Source organism: Hyposmocoma kahamanoa, unplaced genomic scaffold, assembly GCF_003589595.1.
Source record: "Hyposmocoma kahamanoa isolate Upper Pololo Valley unplaced genomic scaffold, ASM358959v1 78, whole genome shotgun sequence".
In the NCBI taxonomy this organism is placed as follows: domain Eukaryota; kingdom Metazoa; phylum Arthropoda; class Insecta; order Lepidoptera; family Cosmopterigidae; genus Hyposmocoma; species Hyposmocoma kahamanoa.
The window spans coordinates 20,719,042-20,741,268 of NW_020653945.1; the positions used below are offsets into that span (position 1 = coordinate 20,719,042).

Sequence of the window (22,227 nt, forward strand, 5' to 3'; positions counted from 1 at the left end):
ATTCAGAAAAAATTCCTTCGATCCGGCCGGATTCGAAGCGACGGCTTCTACCAACTAAGCCACGGAACGAACCAGCAGACCACGAATTTTTCTATACTCGTATGCTTGCGTCGTGTCTTTTGTATTTGGTTTTTCAATGACTTTAAAGTCATAGCGCCATTTATGAGAAACCTATGAAAGATTTATCACCCAGTTAGTACCTTTACAGCTACCAGTCCTGGCGACAGATATCGCTACTCGCTGTATTTTAATTTTTTATTAAATTGATATTCAATTATTTTTTGTGAAATTACTCCACTAGTTTGTTATAATTATTAATAGAAAGATAGACACTCAGAAAAATGATACAATTTTCTTGTTCAGTTTAATTATAAACTGAACAAGAAAATTGTATCAGTTCAGTTTAAATATAATATATATTTATTATTAAATAAACTGGCAACACTAAAAGACATTTCGATTTACGAATGAATAAATATACACTGCAATCCAATATTTTTCATAATTGTTAATTTATTTCATAAATAAATGGCAACATTACACAACGTTTACTATTCAGTAACAAGAGCCGAAGTCACGGCAAGGTTAAATTTGTTTATTGCTGGAAAGTCGGGACAATATGAAAATAGTCATTTAATTTTTTTACTATGGCCGCCGCCGGAAGGTGAGTAGTATTCAATCGATTTCAGAAGAAATACGTACTCATATTGACTACACTATTTACGTATCATTTGTAGACTGATTTTAATGTAATTTTTTTGTCTAACATCACATGATTTCGTTACAATAATGTTTGGCAATATAGTAATCGAAAACATAAAAAAATATTACGAGGTGATCTTTTTTTACTATAGTTTTATTATAAAACTTATTCTATAAATAAACTGTATAATAATGAATTAATGCGTTAGAATAAATTGATATTTATAAATAACTCTCAGAATTGAATTTAACTGTACTTCGCTTTGTCGCACTAAGTCCTTTAGACGTTCTGTAACGCAAGTGGTTTCCATAATCGGACTATAATCAAACGATTTATATTACACAGCTGGGCTGTTTGAGTGCTCTACAAAAGGATTTTTAAGTCGTAGTTTGATAACTAAGAATATAAATAAATTATACCGTTAAATTAAACAATATCTCTGTCTCTCTCTCTCTTCGGTTGCAAAAAAGGGCATTGATACATTTCGAAAGAATGTTTTCGTATTATTCTTGAATATTTCAGATTTTTCTGCGTCCCTTTAGGAGTACGTAGGAGCTACGTAGAGACAAAGATATAGCCCGAGCTATAGGCCGTGCTTGCCCGACTTTGGCAAGGGCACTCCCTCGCCAGAAGATTTGTGTTTCGGTACTTAATTTGTGTGAACTTTAAAAATGTTTAACTTTGTCTTTCAATTATTTTAGATAAGACATCTTAGTTCCAGATAATACGAGACATTTACTTGGTTCTCCAAAAATGAAGCGACCATAATGCAGCAGTATAAGGTTATAAACAAAAAAAAACTAAATTTATTAAATTAAATGAAATAAGACTTAACGAGGATATGAAACACTACCATAGATAATATAACTAGTGCGACAATAATTCTAGGGTCGGCAGACTAAAGTACATAAGTCAATATCCAACATCATTCATTTACACATCTACCGGCTAACGCACATAAGTCAAATTAATTTGTTACTTCATAAATTTCTAACTTTATTCTAGAGGTTATTTAACTTCCAACACTAAAAACAACACAAAAAATGTATAAATAAATATTAACAAATGAAGCATTTTTTTAATTTAAGTGGTTTATAGTCGCCGACCCTAGAATTTTTGTTCTCCAAAGTAGCAAAATAAGGCATTTTTCTATGATTTTCGAGATTTTGCGCGGGTAATTGACATGACCATAGCGTACAAGGTGCAAATGGCAGACTCAGATTGAGTATGTGGAACTTCACGTATTGTTAGCACACGTATTACACAAACTAGGCACATCTACTGTATTTATTGTTCTGTGCAAAAAAAAACAGATCGCACGTTTTCCGAAGAATTTTCGCGCAGTATCGGGGATTCCCGCAGCTACCGAATCGTATCTGCACTGTACGTTACACAGTAAAGTTGACACAATGTACTATTTATTACGTTATTTCAAATTCCGTTAAAAAATTCGCTTTCATTCCGACCCGTGGTAATGTAAATGGTGTACACCACTGTACCAAGTTAACAGACGATAAGACTTCTAATATAATTCAGACTCACTCATAAAAAATCCATCATCTTTTTACTTATACATGTGAACATATACAATCAATTAAAACTACTTAATAAATTGAGTTTTATTTGTGTTGTCAAACAGTAATGTCAGTGTCCCGGTGGTGAAGGGTAAGGTATAAGTTTTAATTCTAATACTTCTTTTTTGGACAGAACAACAAAAAAACTTACTCACATGCCCTGCACTGCTAATTGCAGCGCTTGCAAAATAGCGGTTCGGAGAAAAACACGATAAACATATGTTTAGATGAGATCTCATATTACAAATTGTTATCTGAGGATGAGATATTAAATAATAACTGCATCCGTGGCCGAACGGTTATCATGCTGGACTGCCGCGCAGTTCCCTAGTGCGGGGCTATGAGTGCGTGCGGTGAAAATATCTAAGCAACATAAATATATCTAGGTATCTAAAAATATGTTTCTCGCGTTTTTCTCTGAACCGCCATTTTGCAAGTGCTGCATTTACAATTAGCAGGACAGCACGTAAATCTTTGGATGCACGGTTTTTTAAATCGATGTGCGTATGTTGCAACAAATCTTGTTTTTAATAAGCGGTATTATCAGTTGTAATGTATAGAGGCTACATCCTGCATAGTCTTAACACAAAACCCACAAAGAGCGTGTTGGATACCATCATATAACACAGAAGTAATTTCGTAAATACATAAGGTTAGTAATATTTTGTGTCATATCGAGTTTTTAAGCTTTCGCGGTTGATACACATTGGCAATGAAACGGTTTTTCGGAACTAAATCGCGTATATTTGTTTTTTCAAATAAACCAATGTTTCGGGCTCGTTACGGGTATTATGATCACGGCTGACTCTAAGGTCACAAATTTGCAACAGTGGTGGCTTCAGCGGGGCGTTTAAGGTTTGCGCGTTCATTGTATCTTTTGTTGGATATCCAACACAAGACATACGGTTACGCGCACATCTGAACGTACCACCCCGTTCGGAATTTGCGGCCTAAGGGCGCTCTCGAAATAGATGCTAATAGGAGCGCTGCAGTGGTGCAGCAGCCAGGTATTACGTTTTTATTACTTCACTAACTGTTAGTGCAAAAGTGGCGCGCGCGTGTCACTAGAGACTTCAAGAAAATCTCTAGTGACACGCGCCGGTAATTTTGTAGTGTCAGTTTTTTACATATTTTACATTATATTAGTTATTATTTACATATAATTACTCGCATGAGTTGAACTGTATTAAAAATTTTCTCCTCACCGTTTCCCAATAATTTATTTATATAAATTTGTTGGTTTTTATTATTTCTGTTTATCTCGTTTATCGCGCTCAATTTTTACGTTGAAAAAATTACTGTGCAATACTGTCAAAACCTTTTAAAATCAGCTGTGACCTAGCGGCCATGTTTGGCACTGAGATGTTCTTTTGCAGCCATTGGACGACGCGCTCGCGATACTACAAAAATATGTCATCACAGTGCTCGCCATGTTAATTATTGTGATAAAATTATGATAAAAATGGCGATTTTACTACTGGAATTTGACAGCTAAATGTGGATATAATAGCTTTATCAGTAAAGGCAAATATCGTATGGAAATTAATAGTGCGCGGCTGCCGCGCCACAGACTCGCCGTAATAGCGCTTCTATAAGCGTGTAATTTGAAGGCATCCTAACGTTGGCTTGTTTGACAAAAACAAAAAAAAAACAAACAAATATGCGCGTAGATCGGAAAAAACAGCTACTATGCAAAGACTAAAACACATTAACACCTCATACCAGCACCTGCATCTGTAATTTATAGTATTTGTAAGTCGATATGCCAGACGTTGTAAACGCATAAAATGATTGAAAAATAATCAGGTATTCTTCCAATGCAGATTAAGTCGATGTAAATTACACTATACAGCGAGTATTGCCCCTCTGAGATAAATTTAGATAAAATGCAGTTTATCTCCATCGAACAACGGCAGCGCACGTGTCCACGATAATTTCACAATGTCTAAGACATTACTTTTATTCGTGTTCTGTTTAAACGTATCAGTGATAATTGCAAATAAGTATGCTTTGTATTTCTTTATTTTCCGTAGTATAAAAAGTATTTAAACGTTTGAATTCTAGTATTCTATCAAGGCAAACATCTTTTCTGGTTTTTTTTTATTTACGTGTATTTTTAAAAGAACAATAGGGAAAATACGTCTAAATAGGTTTACGTTACTGTTGAATAAATCAAGCCCCTGCCCGTTTTGGGTTAAGATGGTGAACTTTAGTATGACCACAGAATATGTAATTGTACGGCTTAAATTATTGTTTTTACAGAGCAATCCGATGACGGATGTAATGTGATAATAGTTACTTAAAGACGTAATTTACATTATCAACCCAATTGTAAGGACAGATGTGTTTTGACAACCGGTTATAATTTAGTTATATTGACTTAATACTTTGAGTATGTCAAAATGACGGAGCGGTACGACTCTACTCCGCTTTGATGGAATTGATCTTAGGTTGATTTCGTTCCCACGAATTATATTAAAAGATCTTATAACGGTGTCGAAAAGAAAAAATACATAATGTAGTTACCATTTTCCTCGGTTTACCCGATTATAATACAATTTATCTTGAGAAAAGCTTTAGTTTAGAGTGAGTTATTAGTTGTTTCCTATTTTTTTTTTATAATACCAAATGACGGGACGAACAAGTCGTGTGCCTGGTGGTAAGCGAGAGACCTATCCATGGCAGTTGCAGTGCCACACAGAGCTTTAAATAACAATGATCTGAGGAGCACTGCTACTGCGCCCGTCACCATGAGACGTAAGTTGACGTCCTATGCGCCTGTAATTTCACCAGCACCCTTGCCCTTCAAACCCGAAACGCAGTAATGTATGTAAATTAAGTAATGTGTTACATTACTCCCCTCTCACAAGGAGCACCACTGCTGCCATATATAGATGTTTAATGACCTCATAAGTTAGCGCTTTCGCAACTTATTCCGCACATGACATTTTTTTTATTATTTTTGCAGTGGTACCGAAAATGAAAACAAAATAATCATTGACAACGACGCAGGAGCTGATGATGCACTGGCTATCTTCATGACATTACTATACGAAAAGTATTATGGTGGGTAAGTAAGTTTAGTGCATTAATAATTTTATAGTGAAATTTTTATTTGTTTATCAGGTTTACCAACGTCTGTGTACAACATTACTTATTCTATCTTATCATCTTTACAAACACTCGAATTGCTACTACACTTTTAGGTAAACACTACATGCACTAAAACATAAATGCAAGTAATGTAACTTAATTTTTTTTAAAGGACTCAATCTTGACAAAATAACTTACACGAAAAGGGCCTCTCCGCAAGACATTCCATTCCTTTTCTATACATCTGGCGCATTCTGGGCAACAATCGGCGAGTACCTTACGCCGGTTGCCAAATTTAACTTGTACGTCCCTACATTTGATATTATAAAAAATAAAAAAATATATATAATAATCCTTTCACCACGATGGCCAGCATTGAAGTGCCATTGATGTGATAAGAAGAAGAATACAAATAACAAGATGAGAAATGGATGCGTACACAAATTTAGTAAAAATTTGACTGAATTTACGGGTCTTGAAAGGTGAATTATAGAGTCAACATCAATAACAATACTTTCTTTTTTTTACTTTTACTATTGTAACATGTAGTTAATCATTAGTTTCACTATAGTTGCGTATTTTCTGAGTTGTAATTCAAAAAATAAAAAATAAATATATTTGTCTTCTTGTTCAATTCTACAAACGCGTTGGTTAATTGAAGACTACCCTCTTTACGTTTCAATTAATTAAAGGATGACCTTCTGTGCTCTTCCCAACTGTATAGAAAAGTTTTATAAGTGCCCTTCCACATAGGTAGGCAACACGTCAATGCAGACTGGCACAACATCTATTTACTTAGAGAAGTATACGAGTATAAGTAGTTGCTGACTAATCTAATCTAACTTGAGTACACAGGGATTCAGCTCGGGGACGTTAATTAGTTTTTGATCTATTAGCATGATCAGGTATCACATTCAAGAAACTTTAGTTAGGGCTAGGCACATGTAACCATTGGATATTTCCAGACACAGATTAGATAAAGTCAATATTGTGAAACAGACTGACTTCGATAAATTTAATGTTATTATGTAAGAAATGAACCTCACCATTATTTGAAACAAAGATGTTTCTGATTGCGTTATTTATTTCCTTTTTCAAGTTAGTATCGTTTACGAGTAATGTAGTGCAATCAGCGTTCATTAATATAAACCATGAATTAGGTAGATCCTACAATGCTGCCATGTGAAACACAAACAGGGTCTTTCTTTATCCCAAGTGATATAATTAAACCCTGTTAACAAACAAAAAAATTGGTTTATAATTAAATCTATGAAAAGTAAAAGAAGTTGTGTGACGATGGCATTTTAATGCAAGTGATGAAGACTGGTATTACATTATATATACATTAAAATGCCGCTGTTAATTATAACTGACCTGTCTACTTTTCTGATAAAACGAAGTTATCTCTTATTAGAGATAACTTAGTTTTATCAGAAAAGTAAGTTTATGTGGAGATCTACAAATGCTCCAAAAAGTCACTGAAATATTAGAGAAAGTATTATAAAAAATAACTATATAACTTTATAACTTTCAGATAAATATAATAAATATATTTAGTCAGTGTCTATTTAGATTTCGTAGAGTGAGATAAACGCTTCTGTATTTCTTCACAGTCTGTGGAAAGATTCACATCTTTAAAAAAGACACTATTGCATTCTTCCTGGACATATCAAAGGCTTTTGACTGTGTTTTAAGTTCGATCTTGCGAAAACAACTTGACAATCAAGAAATTCGAGGTTTAATTAAAAAAATACTTAATGTAGAATTGTGTCAGATAGAAAACAAGTTTTATGAATATGTTTAGAAATAAATTCGTGCAAAAGGCAAGATCGACATACTTAACAAATATATTCGGAGTGCTATAGGGAAGCGTGTTGGGCCCGTTTCTTTTTATAATTTACTTACCTATATGGTGATGAGGTCACGATATCGTTTATATTTTTTCCTTCGACATAAGCAAAAAGTGTATATACAAATGTTACTAACTTAGAAATTGAAGTCAGCGTATCAGTCACCCTGTACCATTGAAACTGTCAACTTCTCAATTTAAAAAGCAATGGATCTCATTCTGGATTACCACCGCTATAGAATATTCATAGTTAATCAAAAGAAATATACATATATATTACAAGCGTATCAAATTTAGTTGTTTTTTAAATAATTATCAATTTTTATACAGTCAATTTTGTGCTCGATATTTTTCTTATCTTATCTCTTTTACTTTTTCTGGTATCGAACTTATATATGGTGTTAATAATTGTTTTTTACATTTCAGACCACAACTAATTGCCTTAACAACAGGAAACGGTAATACAATAGAAGACAATGTGAATATTAACAACCAGAAAATTCTGAAAACTGCTAAGAGGCAAGATGTGAGTATCAATGTACTACATGAAGACTAGTAAGGGCTAGGAACAATTTCTTTAATAAAACAATTAGTGTTAGGTAGTAGCATAACGTTCCCGAAAAATATACTTGTAATTTTCAACTTTTTTTTATTTGCAATGATTGGATGTTGTTCCGTGGATTTTCCAGTGATTGTAAAGTGTAAGGAATTATTGATTACCGACCGATTCATTAACATTAATACCTTTTATCACGAGGATCCCCTGGATTGACGAAATGAAATAAACTGGTGTTTCCTTCCTTTCATTTATGTCTAGTAATCGGTATGAATATTCTTTTATTGTGCAGCAGTTTGCGATTTCTGTAGAGTTAAGTGCTTATGTATAATAATAATCTTTTAAGACATAGGAGAGGCGGGAGTTTAAAATAGATAGATTATAATAATAACGCACACACCTATAGCTCCGCACTTGAGAAATCCTGTATCGCTGGTAGTGATGAAAGAGACTCAGTCTTTTAAGGACTTTTAAAAAACCTCGACTAATTTTTAACGCCTCACGACTAGTCTAGTCTTTCAAACCTCAAGTCTTGAGTCATAAGACTAAAACTGAAGACTTTTAACCCTAGGAAGCTTAAAAGACTTATAGGACTAAAACGACTGGCGCCTTATAGCCTCGGGAGTCGCGAGTCATGTGTCGTATGGCGTGATTTTATTTCTACCCACAAGATATTTATTTTACGATTGATGGATAACGTTAACGTAGCTTTGTTCACAGAAGTCAATTAATTAGATAGAACCAATCCAAGAACATGTTTTTTGGGCATTATTTGTTTCTTTACTATAAAAATTAATGGATACAGAACCCAGTAGTCAAAATATTTATCAAATTTTAGGTCCGATACTGTCGTTTGACCATAATGATGAATGAAACATACTATTTATGAACGTATTAAGTGGAGGTCCACAGTCTCTACCTACCCTTGAATGGGTGACAGGCGAGATTTTTATGTACATGTTTGTTCTGTGTATTACAGATAAATAGTATCTCACTACTGTGCACGGGTTTCTAAAGACTTTAAAACAAAAGTACCAGGACTTCATAATAAGAAAATTGGTTACAGACCAATATTACACAAAATAAAAAAAGAGCACGTTACAACTGGATTTCTAAATACTTTTATATATTGGTTGTATTTCATTATTTTAATTTACTCGCAAAAAAGTATTGTATGCAATCATTATATAATTAGGTCTTAAAATCTCGTACCTATTGCTTAAATCACTCTTTGAATCCTAATTGTTATTATAAGTAAATAAAAGTGATTATTTAGACATACTACGTCATTTTTATTTACAAACTTTGGGTTTAATAAGACATAAAATAGGTATAAGTCCATTGTAAACAACTCGAGTCGTTTAAGTCGTATAAGTCGTTTAAATCTTTTAAATCTTTTAGTATGACCAGTGAGTCTTATTAATAAAAACTCGAACCTCCAGTCTTAATTTTAGAGTCGAGTGCTGTAAAATGGAGTCGAGTCGTTATAAAACGCCTTAAAAGACTGAGTCTCTTTCATCGGTAATCGCGGGTGTCATTGACAATTGGGTATATAATAAACTACACCCAAACTCACGAGAGAAATAAATGTATGCCATACAAACATTTCTCCCGGCCCGGGAATCGAAACAGAGACATCTGCGTGGCTGTCCAGCATGGTAACCATTCGGTCACGGAGGCAGTTTAAAGTATTTCACATTTGACTAATTCACCAGGAGATTGATTTTCAAAACTCATATTGTTTTGTGTTCAGGTACCAATATACAGAGGATCAAATTCTTCACTAGTCATTACACCAATTATAACAGATAATTACTTCGGTGAAGATGGACTAGGAGACAATGATGAGCCGTTAACTGGACTGGTGCCAGCGCAGACGCAGAGCGCTGTCGAAACTCTTTTGGAATTGTCAAAAAAACATGAAGGTGTTATTGCATGATTATTGTATTGACTGAAATGTATTTTGTTTACTGAATTTTGAACTGCATGATTTGTAAATGTCCAGAATATACAGTCACGTAATTGTGTCTTCTACCATTTTATATAAGTTGTGTACGTGGTTTTTTGTAATTTCTTTTTAGCCCGTTCATAAACAGTACTTAAATAGTATAGCACACAATAATGTCACTACTTTTCTTTGGGCCGTATCGCTTATATTGATTGAACAGAATAATAATTACGCTTTATTAGTCACGGCTGGGAGCTGATTCGCGTAATCAAACCGTTACGATATCGTAGCGATTTAGTCGTTGAACTGCTTTTTCGTATTCACGTGGTGCACGTCAACGAGTCCAATTTTAAAATCATTCGATCCAAATGTCGTTGAAGCGTATTCTGGTATATGAATCGAACTTACATCGACTCTAAACGACAAGTCGTACGTATTCTGCTAAAATTTTGACAGTTTCAATAGACTTTCGACGAACTAAATGTCAAATTCCACCATCCAAGATGACGTTCATTAGTTGTTACGTTTCGATTCTACTCATATCAACGTTCGTTCAAGCGATACGTGAATACCCATTTTGTATAGGACTTCGATCGAACGACTACGTAACTTCAACGATATTTTGATAGCTTGAACTTACGTGAATCACACTACTGATCCCGTCACAATCATTATATAAAAAAGTACGGCTATGACCGTAGGAGGTTGGCTGCCTTTTTGTCATATTATCATATTGCCATTTTGTCATATTGCATTAGTACTTAAAACATGCGTTTTAGAGAAAAGATGGTTTAACCTTGCTTTTGATGTTAGAAAGTAAAATGGCACTGACATTTACTTGTATCACCTCATACAGACACGTCGGTGTCCGCCATACTGTCTAAGGCGTCATCCTAATTGAACGCGATTACGCGCCCATCGCAAGTTCGCGCGATTTTTGTTCGTGCGAACATGCGATCAGATATACAGATCTCGAATAGGTGTCCTAATTGTTGTTTGTGCGATGCCATCACGCGATTATAATGTTCGAAATCTATTCGCGCCAACTTACTTTGTACGAACGTACGATTAAACATATTGATGTCCGAATAGGTGTCCTAATTCGCAATAATAAAATCGCGTCGCGTTATCGCAAGCAGGTTCCGCGGCCGCACCTATGGTCGCGAGAATTGCGTTGATACTTCTTTATGGAAAAACAGTAGGCATCAGGAAATCACGCTGTGAAGCAAATAGTTGTTTTTATGAGATCCATATAGCAAAACGGGTACTATCATATTCTGAGATTATTTAATTTTACGGCAAACTCCGTTACTGTCCATGCACGGGTTAATGACTACAATTTTAAGTATTTCTGGTCTGTTTATGCAATTTAATTGATTGATTTCCTTTCAGGAAAATTGACTGTGATTACTATCGGAGCCCTGACAAATGTAGCTTTGGCGATAAAGTTGGACCCTAAGTTTTTGCAACGATTATCACATCTGTATGTTGGTGCGGGACACGTCGAAAGTAAGTAAAGTTTAGGAAAACTTAGGAATCATAATTAGATGTTTAAAAATTTCGTTTAATACAATTATTATAAGAAAAGTATAAATAATTTTATGACCCTGGTAATACAAACGGTATCAAAAACAGTTTTGTGCAGCCATTTTGTCGTGTCACAGATGTCGAATGTCACTAGTTTGTCATAATAATAATCGAACGCGTGTCTTGTAGCAAACCGTGCTACACGCTATGCTGACTAAGCCACAGAAGAACCAGCGGACCTTACGAATTTTTCTATGTGCTCGTCATGAAATGTTTTATTTTGGTTTTTAACGACTTTTTTGCGTAGCGTATTTCTTCATTTACTTGTTCATCTTGTATTAATAATTATAACAAATTAGTAGAGTAATTTACAAAAAATAATGTAAATCATGGTCAGTGAAACATCCTGACATTCAATAAACTTAATTATTTTGTGTTATTATTTTGGATGTAATAGACAATTATAATTGTAGAAAATGAGAAATTCCTCCTTTTCCAATTTCGTTCAAAAAGATTTAGTACACCTGAATTCATATTTTGATGATGACATTTCTTTGTTTACACTTTGGACATCTAAAATTACGCAGCATCGAGTATATAACCAGAAATAGAGACGAAAATGACAATTGCCATCCATCCCTGGCAACTCATCAGGCAAATGGGCTTTATATCATTTTTAAATATCAAGTCTCGTTTGCGCTGAAATCACAAATTAGAAAACCGAAATAGTACAGCGCCAACACCTGACCTGTGTGTACGTCTCCGTATATTCCAAAAAATATTCTGTATTTATTGTAATAAAGATAATATCTCTAACAATGTGGGCTGTTCCATCCGGTGGTGTGGGAAAAACAGCAAAACATCTAATTACATAACAAACGGAATCACATATCATAGGTAATTAAAGATTAAATATGTAATTTTTCAATTTTCGTCCATTATAGCAAAGCTCAAGTTAAAGTGATCGATTTGAAGTGAAACAATTGACGACACCCGTCAATTGTTTCGAATTCGGGCTGGTCAATCGCAGCGCAGTTGTCACAGTAATCATTTGGTAGAATAGTTTTCAAACAAATTAAATGACATTTCGTTTCTATTTCTGGTTGTATACTCGATGTTACGCAGGCACAAATTGGGCTCGAGGGCATCAAATTAAAATATATTGCAGGCGTCATATTATCTAGCTTTGTATTTTCATGTCTTGTTACATTTATCGCGACAAAAAATATCAGTTTATTTATTCAATTGTGTTCTTTTATTTTATTTCGTCAACAAGTTGCGACGATGGTACCTCTCTCATGGTCATCCCATCTTTTTATCACCCTTTTATCTGATAGCTAGCCACGTACTTTTGAAATTTTGACTCGTTCTCTCATAGGAAATGAAACTATTTTTTCCGGATTTAAATCGCGTATATTTGTTTTTTCAAACAAACCGACGTTTCGGGCCCTTTACAGGTCCCATGGTCACGGTTGACTGAGGTGGTACAGTCTTCAACCAGTTATGTCTAATATTAATGCAAACCACCCTATTTTTTCGCTATAGTTACAATAGTTATTTATTAAATTTATTAATTAATTAAATTTTACAAAGAAAACATTCCAATTTACGCTACATTAAGTTTTACAAATTATTTTATTGAATTAATTTTTATTAAGTTTAATTTATAATTAATTATTAACAGAAATTAGAATAAACTAAAACATATTAATTAGTACTGCAGTCTTATGTCTGTTTGGGATTTTTCATTAGAGGAAATACTGGATCCCAAACTGGTGGTACGGAGAAACCAATTCCCTGTTGAAATTAGGATGTTTTTTAATTTCAATGGCCTCTCGCAGCATCCTGGGTAAATAACGGACTTCTTTTGCAAGGACCTGTTGTTTGAAAAAACAAATATACGCGATTTAAATCCGGAAAAAATAGTTTCATTTCCTATGTGTAACAATCGCGAAAACCTAAGAACTCGTTCTCTCATTCTTATTTTTCGTCATTTTACTTCGTTCCGCCGTCACTCCACTTTCACAAGGCGCTCCACTGCTACTAAATTTTAATGCGCCCTTAATTTAATAAGTTGCTTACAGAAATACATTTTTTTTTTCATTTTAGGTGATAGACATCCTGAAGCCGAATTCAATGCTCATATAGACGTTGAAGCGTACCATATTATAACCCAATATGCTACTCCGGATAAAGTTACAGTTGTTCCTTTCTCACAAATATATGCTTATTTGAACATAGATATGGTAAGTCAATGGAATAATAATAATAAATACGAAACAACTCTCAATAAATCAAAATCAAAATTACTCTCCAGTCTGGAATGCATGTGTCTTTTCATTTAAGCCTTATTTATATTTTGTACTTAAATATTATCTGTTTGTATTTGGAACATAATATAAACCAGGGTTTTATACCGAATCATAGGCTTTTGTAGCTAAGGCATGGACCAGTTTGACTTTTCCGAAATCTATTTCAATTTTTTTCTTTTGTTTAACGACTTCGGTAGCCCAACATTTTGCCGAACGCAATGCGCGTCCGCGGCATGTACCGTACAACCACTAATCCCCCCTTTGATACAACATTGTACTGCACGTTTTTTTGCAGTATAAATCTTACCGAATGAGCAGTGCATCGCATACATTACATATAGAACCATTCATACGATGTTTGTCCTGCAAAAAAAAACGGATATGCAACGGCCTTGTCAAGCAAATCGAATGCACGTTAACGTATTCGGTGTGCGGTGGTGCATAGTATTAATGAATCTCTTTCACACGGCGTGAACTTATAGGTTTTTTCCCGAATAGTCACCGAACAAGCGGCATCCAACTATTTAAGTATTCGTATTTATTTTTGGGTACCTCGAATTCTCCACATGTTTTGTTAAATTGTCAATCCTATCTACTGACATCCGAAAGTAATTGAAAAATTTATTTTATTATTTCTCAGATTTTCGTACAACTTTTCAAATGTGTTTGTGCTCACTGCTTTTTGATCCCCTGGATGAACCCAATACCTTCTGTTCTTCCGGCGATAAAGCCGTTGTTACCATCTTCTATGCCCATATAAAAGTGCAACAAAGCGTGTGTCCATCATAGACGTATTCTCGGGGCGATTGCTGTGTGGATACTGCGGCTATCCGTCTTTAAACGCATGAAAATATATCGTGTGATCACCCCGCTGTCTATCCGTTTATAATCGTATACGTTAACGTGCAAGACAATGCCGTGTGAACCAAAGCTTAGAGGAGGGGCTTGCGTAAGTCGCGGCCGGCTGCGCGGGGCTACCACATCCTCATCACCCCAAGGTATATCGGTGGGCACCAGCAGATCAGTATTAGATATTATATCAATATCTATCTTATGATGGGACGTGGATTGAGCCAGAAGAAGCATTCTTCACCTACGCGACAAAGTGTCTAAGTCCACCATGCCCACAACAAAATGTGAAGGATACAAGTATGGGTAATACCCGTACTGCTGTCTATAGAGCCAAAGTGCAAATTTACGCTGAATTCGTTCTACCATGTATTGACGAGGGTCCCGAACTATAGTTGCATATTCCAGTTTGCTGCGTACTACGCAGGCGTTATACACCACCTTCGCCACGTTTATAACTAAATTTAATACACACTTTTTAAACTCAGTTTTGAAGCGATTTTAACTTTCAAAGTTAAAAAATACTATAGATAAGCAAATTACACTTGAAATCGCTGAATTGATTCCAAAATACTACACATTACAAAAACAGAGGTCCTTGACAAGAAACTCTAAGAGTGGTTACACACAGCGACTTTCTAGTAGCGATGCAATCGCGCATATATATCGATGTAGTCGTGTGTAACGGTAGACGATTAGCCACTGCATCTCTACAGCATCGCGTTTGCATCGCTGCTAAATGTCGCAGTGTGTAACCTATGGGCTGCTTTTCGTATACAGTTAGATATTGTTTGCTCATTTTATATTTACCATAGTCATTTAAAAAATATTATAGGTAAAGCCAGTCTTTAGAGCTAAAACATTCTCGTATATTTATTATATAAAAAGCTGTAAAATATGTTTCATACAAAGTTATCGTTTCACAATAAAATTTACACGATTTTGCTACATTATCACGTTACATATCTATTGTACATAACGTCATTGCCCAAAAATTGGTCGGCATTGTGAGTATTCACACTGCTCTCTCTGTTTATTACGCGTTTGCATTTTCATGGTTGACTACGGTATAATACTGTGGGGCAATAGTACCGAAGCACCATCTCTATTTATGTTGCAAAAAAAACTAATTAGAATAATAGCAAACCTCAAAGAGATAGATAGTTGCCGAACTCCCAAGCAGCACACCCATATCTAAATATATATTATAAGAAGTCTAATAGAATTTAATTCGATTGAATATTTTAAGAGTTCAAATTCCCTCAAGATGTCTCGAAGAAGGTTTTTAGATAATTTAAAGTAAAAGTGGGCACAACTTTATTCGTAGATCACAAGAGCGCTTTGAGAAACTATCTGTAGGTAGTATTAAGAGTGATTCTTATATTTTTTTCTAAAGTATCCCTTCTATAATGCTACAAGACCATTTGTAGAATGTAGACAGTTTTTTTAATCTTGTAGATAGTTTTTAGATAATTTATAGTCTATGATAGTTTTCTTAGTAATGCTATTTTAAAAGTAAAATACTAAAGCGTTACAAACACAGGACGCAATTCTCTTAATACTAATAGATTTCAAGTTTAATGGCTTACAAAATATAAACTATCAAAATTACAAAATGACGAAATTAGATATAATGTTTCTGACTTTTTCGCGCAATGTTTAATCGGTTAGAAAGCGCAAATTGACGTGCGACTTTAAATACATTTTGAAAAGTTATGTAATACCTGTCATAAAAGTAATGCGCTCGCTAAATATTAAATATTTATGTATAAAATATAAACTGAATAAAAGTACAGTTATCGATTTTTTGTTTCAAATATTTATAGAAAGCTTAAATATACAAAATAACTCACAAAACAAACCATTTCCAAGAAGTTCTAGGCTTCTTCAAGCTAATTTCAACTTAGATTTACTTTTTAAAAGAAAAGAAATTTTTCTCGGCTACTTCATAGTCATTCTTTAAAAATAAAAATGGTGATAAGAATTTAAAGCTTTTTCAAAACACAGTTAGGAGCATTTTGTCTATAGCTTTATCTATAGAAAAACTTTAGAATACGAAAAGATTTTTTTGTACTTGCTTTAGTGCAGTTGACCTTATAGAAGAGTATTCCTCCTATGAGGTTTTTATAATTGTCTACAAAACGCGATGTTTCTAAGCGATTTTTTCCTTTATAAAGTTATTCGAAGTGACAGTATTATGCAACAAAAACCTTTCCAAAACACTAGGTAAAAAAAATTGGAAAAAATCAAATTTGTCGAAAAAAAAACGCTATTCTGTATAATTATATGGAATATGTTATAATATGACTAGAAAGGTGGATACATTTCCTATCATTTAAATATAATTAATATTTTAATGACATACCTAACTTATGATGGAAGAAATAAAATTTTCATTACAAAATTGAGGTTATTTTTTCACGCCAACCACATTTCACACAATGATTTCACTGTATTCTATTGATAGACGGCACAATACACATACACAACATTGAAGTACAGTAGTTTACGTGCTCATTTCAATTGTTTTTATCATTCCACAGCATGGAATTACTTCACAATGTTTATTTATTTGTCAACAAACAAATGCCGGCCATGACCGGCCCGAGCGCGAATTACGACTATTGTATCCAGTGTTGCCAATTTGTGGGGAATTCCCCAAATTGAGGGGAGTTTCAACTAGATTGGAGATTTTGTGGGGATTGGAGCTATGTGAGGAAAATGTGAGGATTCTAACATTTTATCATTTTGTCTAATGCTGATGCTTCGCTAGTTTGATCGTTACTGTTAAAAATACTGTGATGGACTATATCGACGTGTTTTTCAACATCGCACAACCCTCGTATTATTAACAAGCAGCTTAAATAGAATTATTATTAGAGTACTTGGTTCTGAATTGTAAAATTACCAGTCGGTGCGTGTTGAGTTCGTCATTTTTTCTCCCGCTTAGGCCGGTCCCCGGTATGAAGCAAAACGAAATCAGCTATTGATAAACAAAGCCGAGCAGTTAGTACTTCCACACCCCAACTTACCACTCGTCAACTTTAAATATTAAATATAGGTCGAAACTCATTGATTATTTCTAACGTTAACATAGTGTCACCAAATGCACAACAAATAATCAATTTACTTAATTTTGTAGGGCAAAGAAAAATGATTTTTTGTTGCTGCCTCCGCGGCCGAACGGTTACCATGCCGGACTGCCATGCAGAGGTCCCAGGTTCAATTCCCGGGTCGGGAGAAATATTTGTATGGCCTACATTTATTTCTCTCGTGAGGTTGAATGTAATTTGTGGTTGTCTACGTGTGTGTCCATGGCACCCGCGACACAGGGTTTCCCTAGTGCTATGTTGAGTGTGTACGTTATTATTATTATTATATAGTGATTTTTGGGGATTTTGAACAATTGGCATTGGTAACGCTGATTGTGTCGAATGATATGACTTAATATCCAAGGTTCACCACCTCCACCAGATCTTTTAATATTCTTTACTTTATCCATTATCCATTTTGCTTGAACTCTTACAACGTCCAATAGAGTAAAAACCCTAATTGTAGTATTTTTTTAAATAAAATCTACTGAAGACGCGCTATAACGTGTTTGTCAATAAGTACAAACACTACAGAATGTCTATAAATTAAATATGTCTAGAATAAACTTAAGAACACTAGTTTTTAGAGTAGTAATAGACTTTACTGGATGTCTATAGAAAAATTTTACTAAAAATAATCAGTTGTTCTTCAGATGAACTTAAAATAAGGACTAAAAGAGTAAATCTTAAGAAAGATTACACTTAATTAAGTTGTTTGGTATTAAGGTGTTAAAATTTTGACTTGAGTGAAATAAGTCTATAAGAACAATTTCTTTTTTCTAAAACCATTTATAGAGAACTATTATCTGAATCTATACCATATTAAGACTATTTATAGATATAACAGTTTTAAGGCGTGCTACTTGGGCTCACTTCCAGAAGAACAAATTACTCACGCTTCCCTCAATATATATATATATATAAGAGATTTGTAAATTTGTTCGCAAAAACCAGAACTTTTTTTAAACGCCGCCAAGATATTCCATCAAAATTTTTATTACGTCATAAAAATAGATTAATGATTCCAATGTCAAGATTAACTCTACATTCATAAACATATAGAATCAACTACCTGATGCACTGAAAAACGAAACTAATTATAAAATATTTAAAAAAAAAACTAAAGCACAAATAAATGCTATTATGATATTAAAGAATTTTTGAACGGAACTTTTGAACAAAAAGTTTTTGCATTTGAAAACAGCTCTTACTTTCTTCCCTTCTATTTTGTTGTGCCCGAAAGGGTCCATGATGTGTGAACTTACTATTACATAACACCTTATACACCATTGTGGAACTCAAATAAAAATATTGTATTGTATAGTATTATTAAAAAAAGACAGATGAAGCCGAAGCAACGTAATTCTAGATCGATATTTTGTTATGGTGTAGGTACAGGCTGGCAAACATGCCGACCGATACAGTGGTAACCACCGCCTATAAATAGGATGAATTTTGGAAGGTGTACAGGGGAGCCTTACAATTTACTTTACCCTTGTCGTTCTTCCTGCGGTCTATCAGAAAGTCCGCAACAATCTATCCTTATGCCATTGATATATTACTCATTCTCACGAAGGTCTTTGCTTCCTTGTTGCGTTCTCACAATAACAAAAATTTAAGATTATTCAAGATTAAAGCGTATGGGCATTTTTTAGACGAACGGGTACCAGTGTCGGTCACACTGTCACTTAACATCCTGTGATATTGGACTAACAGTGTGCCTATTTTTACTTTTTTTTTAATCCGCTGTGGGACATAAGCTCTTAAGTCTTCTGTGGCTGTGATTGCGCTGATTCTATATAGCAGTACTCCATAAGAGAGGCAAATAACCAAAAAAATAGAGAAAAAAAACAAAGTAGTAGAGCCCATCACCATCCGCATCCATCATCATGCCTGGCATTTCTAAGATAACGCGAGTATCACGCTCAGATGAACTGCCTATGCGCTGACAGAGCCCTGTTGACACGTTTTTTGAAGAACCTCACTTCATAGCATAAAGGATAAACTTTAGGAAGTAGACCATTCCACACCTTTCAGGTTCGAGGAAGAAAGAAATCACATTCGTTCCTTCCTCGATTCGATCTTACAATTTACAGTTGTTACAAATGTCCATGGGTGACGATGACCACCTCCCATCAAGTGGCTTATCTAATCGTCTTTCTGCTTGTTTACATGAAAATAGTGGGACTAATAGTATCTATGCAATAAAATAAATCTAAGGATTCCCGTGTTTTGAAACAGGGAAGTCACGTTGCGCCATTTTATACGAAATTTATACTAACTTGTACTCGACCAGTAATTACTTGCTTCCATTTTGCTAGTGCGTTAATGAACTTTTTATTTAGTAGTAATAATACTATAGATTTTAAGGTTTTCGTAGTTTTTCACCAAATGATTATAACTAATTACAGGTTTCTTACCACGATATGACTTCTTATTTTCCCGATATTTCAGGACGATTTATAGTCACGAATTGGATGGCCAGCTGACTATCTAATGCATGGAATCCGATTCTTAGTGCTTATTACAATACTAAAAACCAAAAACGTTTCGACTTCAGTTTCGCGTGTGGATACAGTGAGCGTGGTATGCCGAAAAAATGAGTGATAATGGTAAATAGCGAAAGACAGTAGATAAAGCTGTGTCGTTCCGAAATATCGGGAAAATCAGAATAAGGCATATCGTGCTAAGAAACGTTGAGTTAGTGTTAATCGGTACTAATACTGTCGAATTAGAAAGTGTTAATAAGATTATCAATGAAACTCATCACTGAAACCAATTTTTGCTTATGATTTTTTTTAAGGATTGGCGAGAAAATGTATTTGGGAAAATCAACACAGATGTAATAAACGCTTTTAATATATACGAAAGGGTATCTTTGCATAAGGAAGAATCGTGGGTTATGCTCGACCCGGCTGTAATAGCGATAGCGTTAAGTAATATACCTTTGGAAGACGGGAGAGAACCTGATTTTGTAATGGACTACAAGTTTTCGAGGAATGATATTATTTTATGTGGTAAGTTGTGTTTGATTAAATATTTTAAAGTTTGATAGTAATTATTGTTTAGTAATCTCTTGTTATTGTGACATTTACACCCCGTTTGATCAAGGTAACTAAATAGTATTGGTCGTTGTAACGGCTCTTCTTCCGGCTCCATTGGTATACCGGGGGATTGAAATGACCGACAAAGCCAAAAACTCTGAAGAGTCTATAGATAGCAGAACAGTCAATACCACTGTTTGAAAGACAAGTTTTCTAGAGTTTTATTCATCGAGTATATATAACCAGAAATAGAGACGAAATGTCATTTAATTTGTTTCAAAACTATTCTGCCTTATCAACACTGTGACAAATGCGCTCCGATTGGGTAGCCCAAGTTCGAAACAATTGACGGGTGTCGTCAATGGGTGTCGTCAACTGTTTCACTTCAAATCGACCAGTTAACTTAAGCTTTGCTATAATGGCGGTTTTGCTGTTTTTTCCACACCACCGAATAGAACAGCACGGTATAGTTAGAGATATTATCTTTATTGCAATAAATACACAATTTTTTTTGGAATATACGGAGACGTACACACAGGTCAGTAGTTGGCCTGTTTATATTTCAGTGCAAAAGAGAGTTGAAATTTATAAGAGCTGTATCATTAATGTGTTACCAGGAATATATGGCCCTTATTTCGTCTCTATTTCTGGTTATATACTCGATGGTTTTATTACATTTTTGGTTCGATATCCTTGGAACAAAAATGAGACCATTTCCAAACCTTTTTTGGTGATATTTAGTCTCATAATGTCATTTCATTGTTTTCATATTGTTTTGCAGGTGAAAAGCGGGGAATAAACATAAATAGTTTTGTAGAAAAAGAAAACGCAAACGTGAGACTGGCTTATAGTTTCGATTTAGAAAAATACAAAACGTTTCTAATGGAGGTATTTACAGCGGAATTAAAATGTTCTTAGTGGTTCATATTTTTTTATTTATTTCTATTATGCGCAATACAGATAAATTATATAATAAAATTTTGCGGTTTATTACATTACCTTGAATGCTGAGTATAATTTACTTTAAATAGATTGGCTGCGCCATTGTGCATTATTTCAGTTCCCTCTATATTTATCTATTACATAATATAATCTTTATACGACTCACTGATAGAAATAGAATGCATGCTTCTCGATATGGCGGAAAAAATATATTTATACTGTTGTAGGCAGGTAGGTTCAAAAACAAAGAATCAAATGATATGACCTGATTGTGAAAAATATGAAAGAGGGATCAACAACCTGCAAAAACTATATTATGTGGAGGGGATATTTGTGCACTTTTATGAGGTACAACCCTAGTTACTTTCGGAAGGATGTAAAAAAGTTCGAAATTCAAATAAACGAGATGGCCGCCATACACATTTCAAAGTCTTCTGTCACGGAAACTTAGAGATAGTTAGCAGGTACTGGAAGGAATGTCATAGAAGGTAACAGTAACCAACTGCATGTTGCCAAAAAATTCCAGATGGAGACTTCAAAATGACGGCTGAAAACAAGCTTACTTCTTAACTGCCTCCGTGGCCGAACGGTTACCATGCCACGCAGAGGTCCCAGGTTCGATTCCCGGGCCGGGAGAAATGTTTGTATGGCTTACATTTATTTCTCTCGTGAGTTTGGGTGTAATTTGTGGTTGTCTATGTGTGTGTCCATGGCACCCGCGACACAGGGTTTCCCTAG

At 34.5% G+C, this 22,227-nt stretch overlaps 1 protein-coding gene across 1 annotated transcript; it reads left to right on the plus strand.

Annotated features, from left to right (window-relative positions):
* The first annotated feature begins 630 nt into the window (after positions 1-630).
* Positions 631-21,465, plus strand: LOC113233433 (inosine-uridine preferring nucleoside hydrolase-like). The gene is made up of 8 exons (XM_026468560.1): positions 631-664; positions 5,246-5,347; positions 7,646-7,745; positions 9,529-9,700; positions 11,116-11,232; positions 13,360-13,496; positions 20,307-20,520; positions 21,329-21,465. Exons 1-8 carry the CDS (start codon positions 648-650, stop codon positions 21,463-21,465), a joined length of 996 nt encoding a protein of 331 aa, XP_026324345.1. The 5' UTR covers positions 631-647.
* The last annotated feature ends 762 nt before the right edge of the window (positions 21,466-22,227 follow it).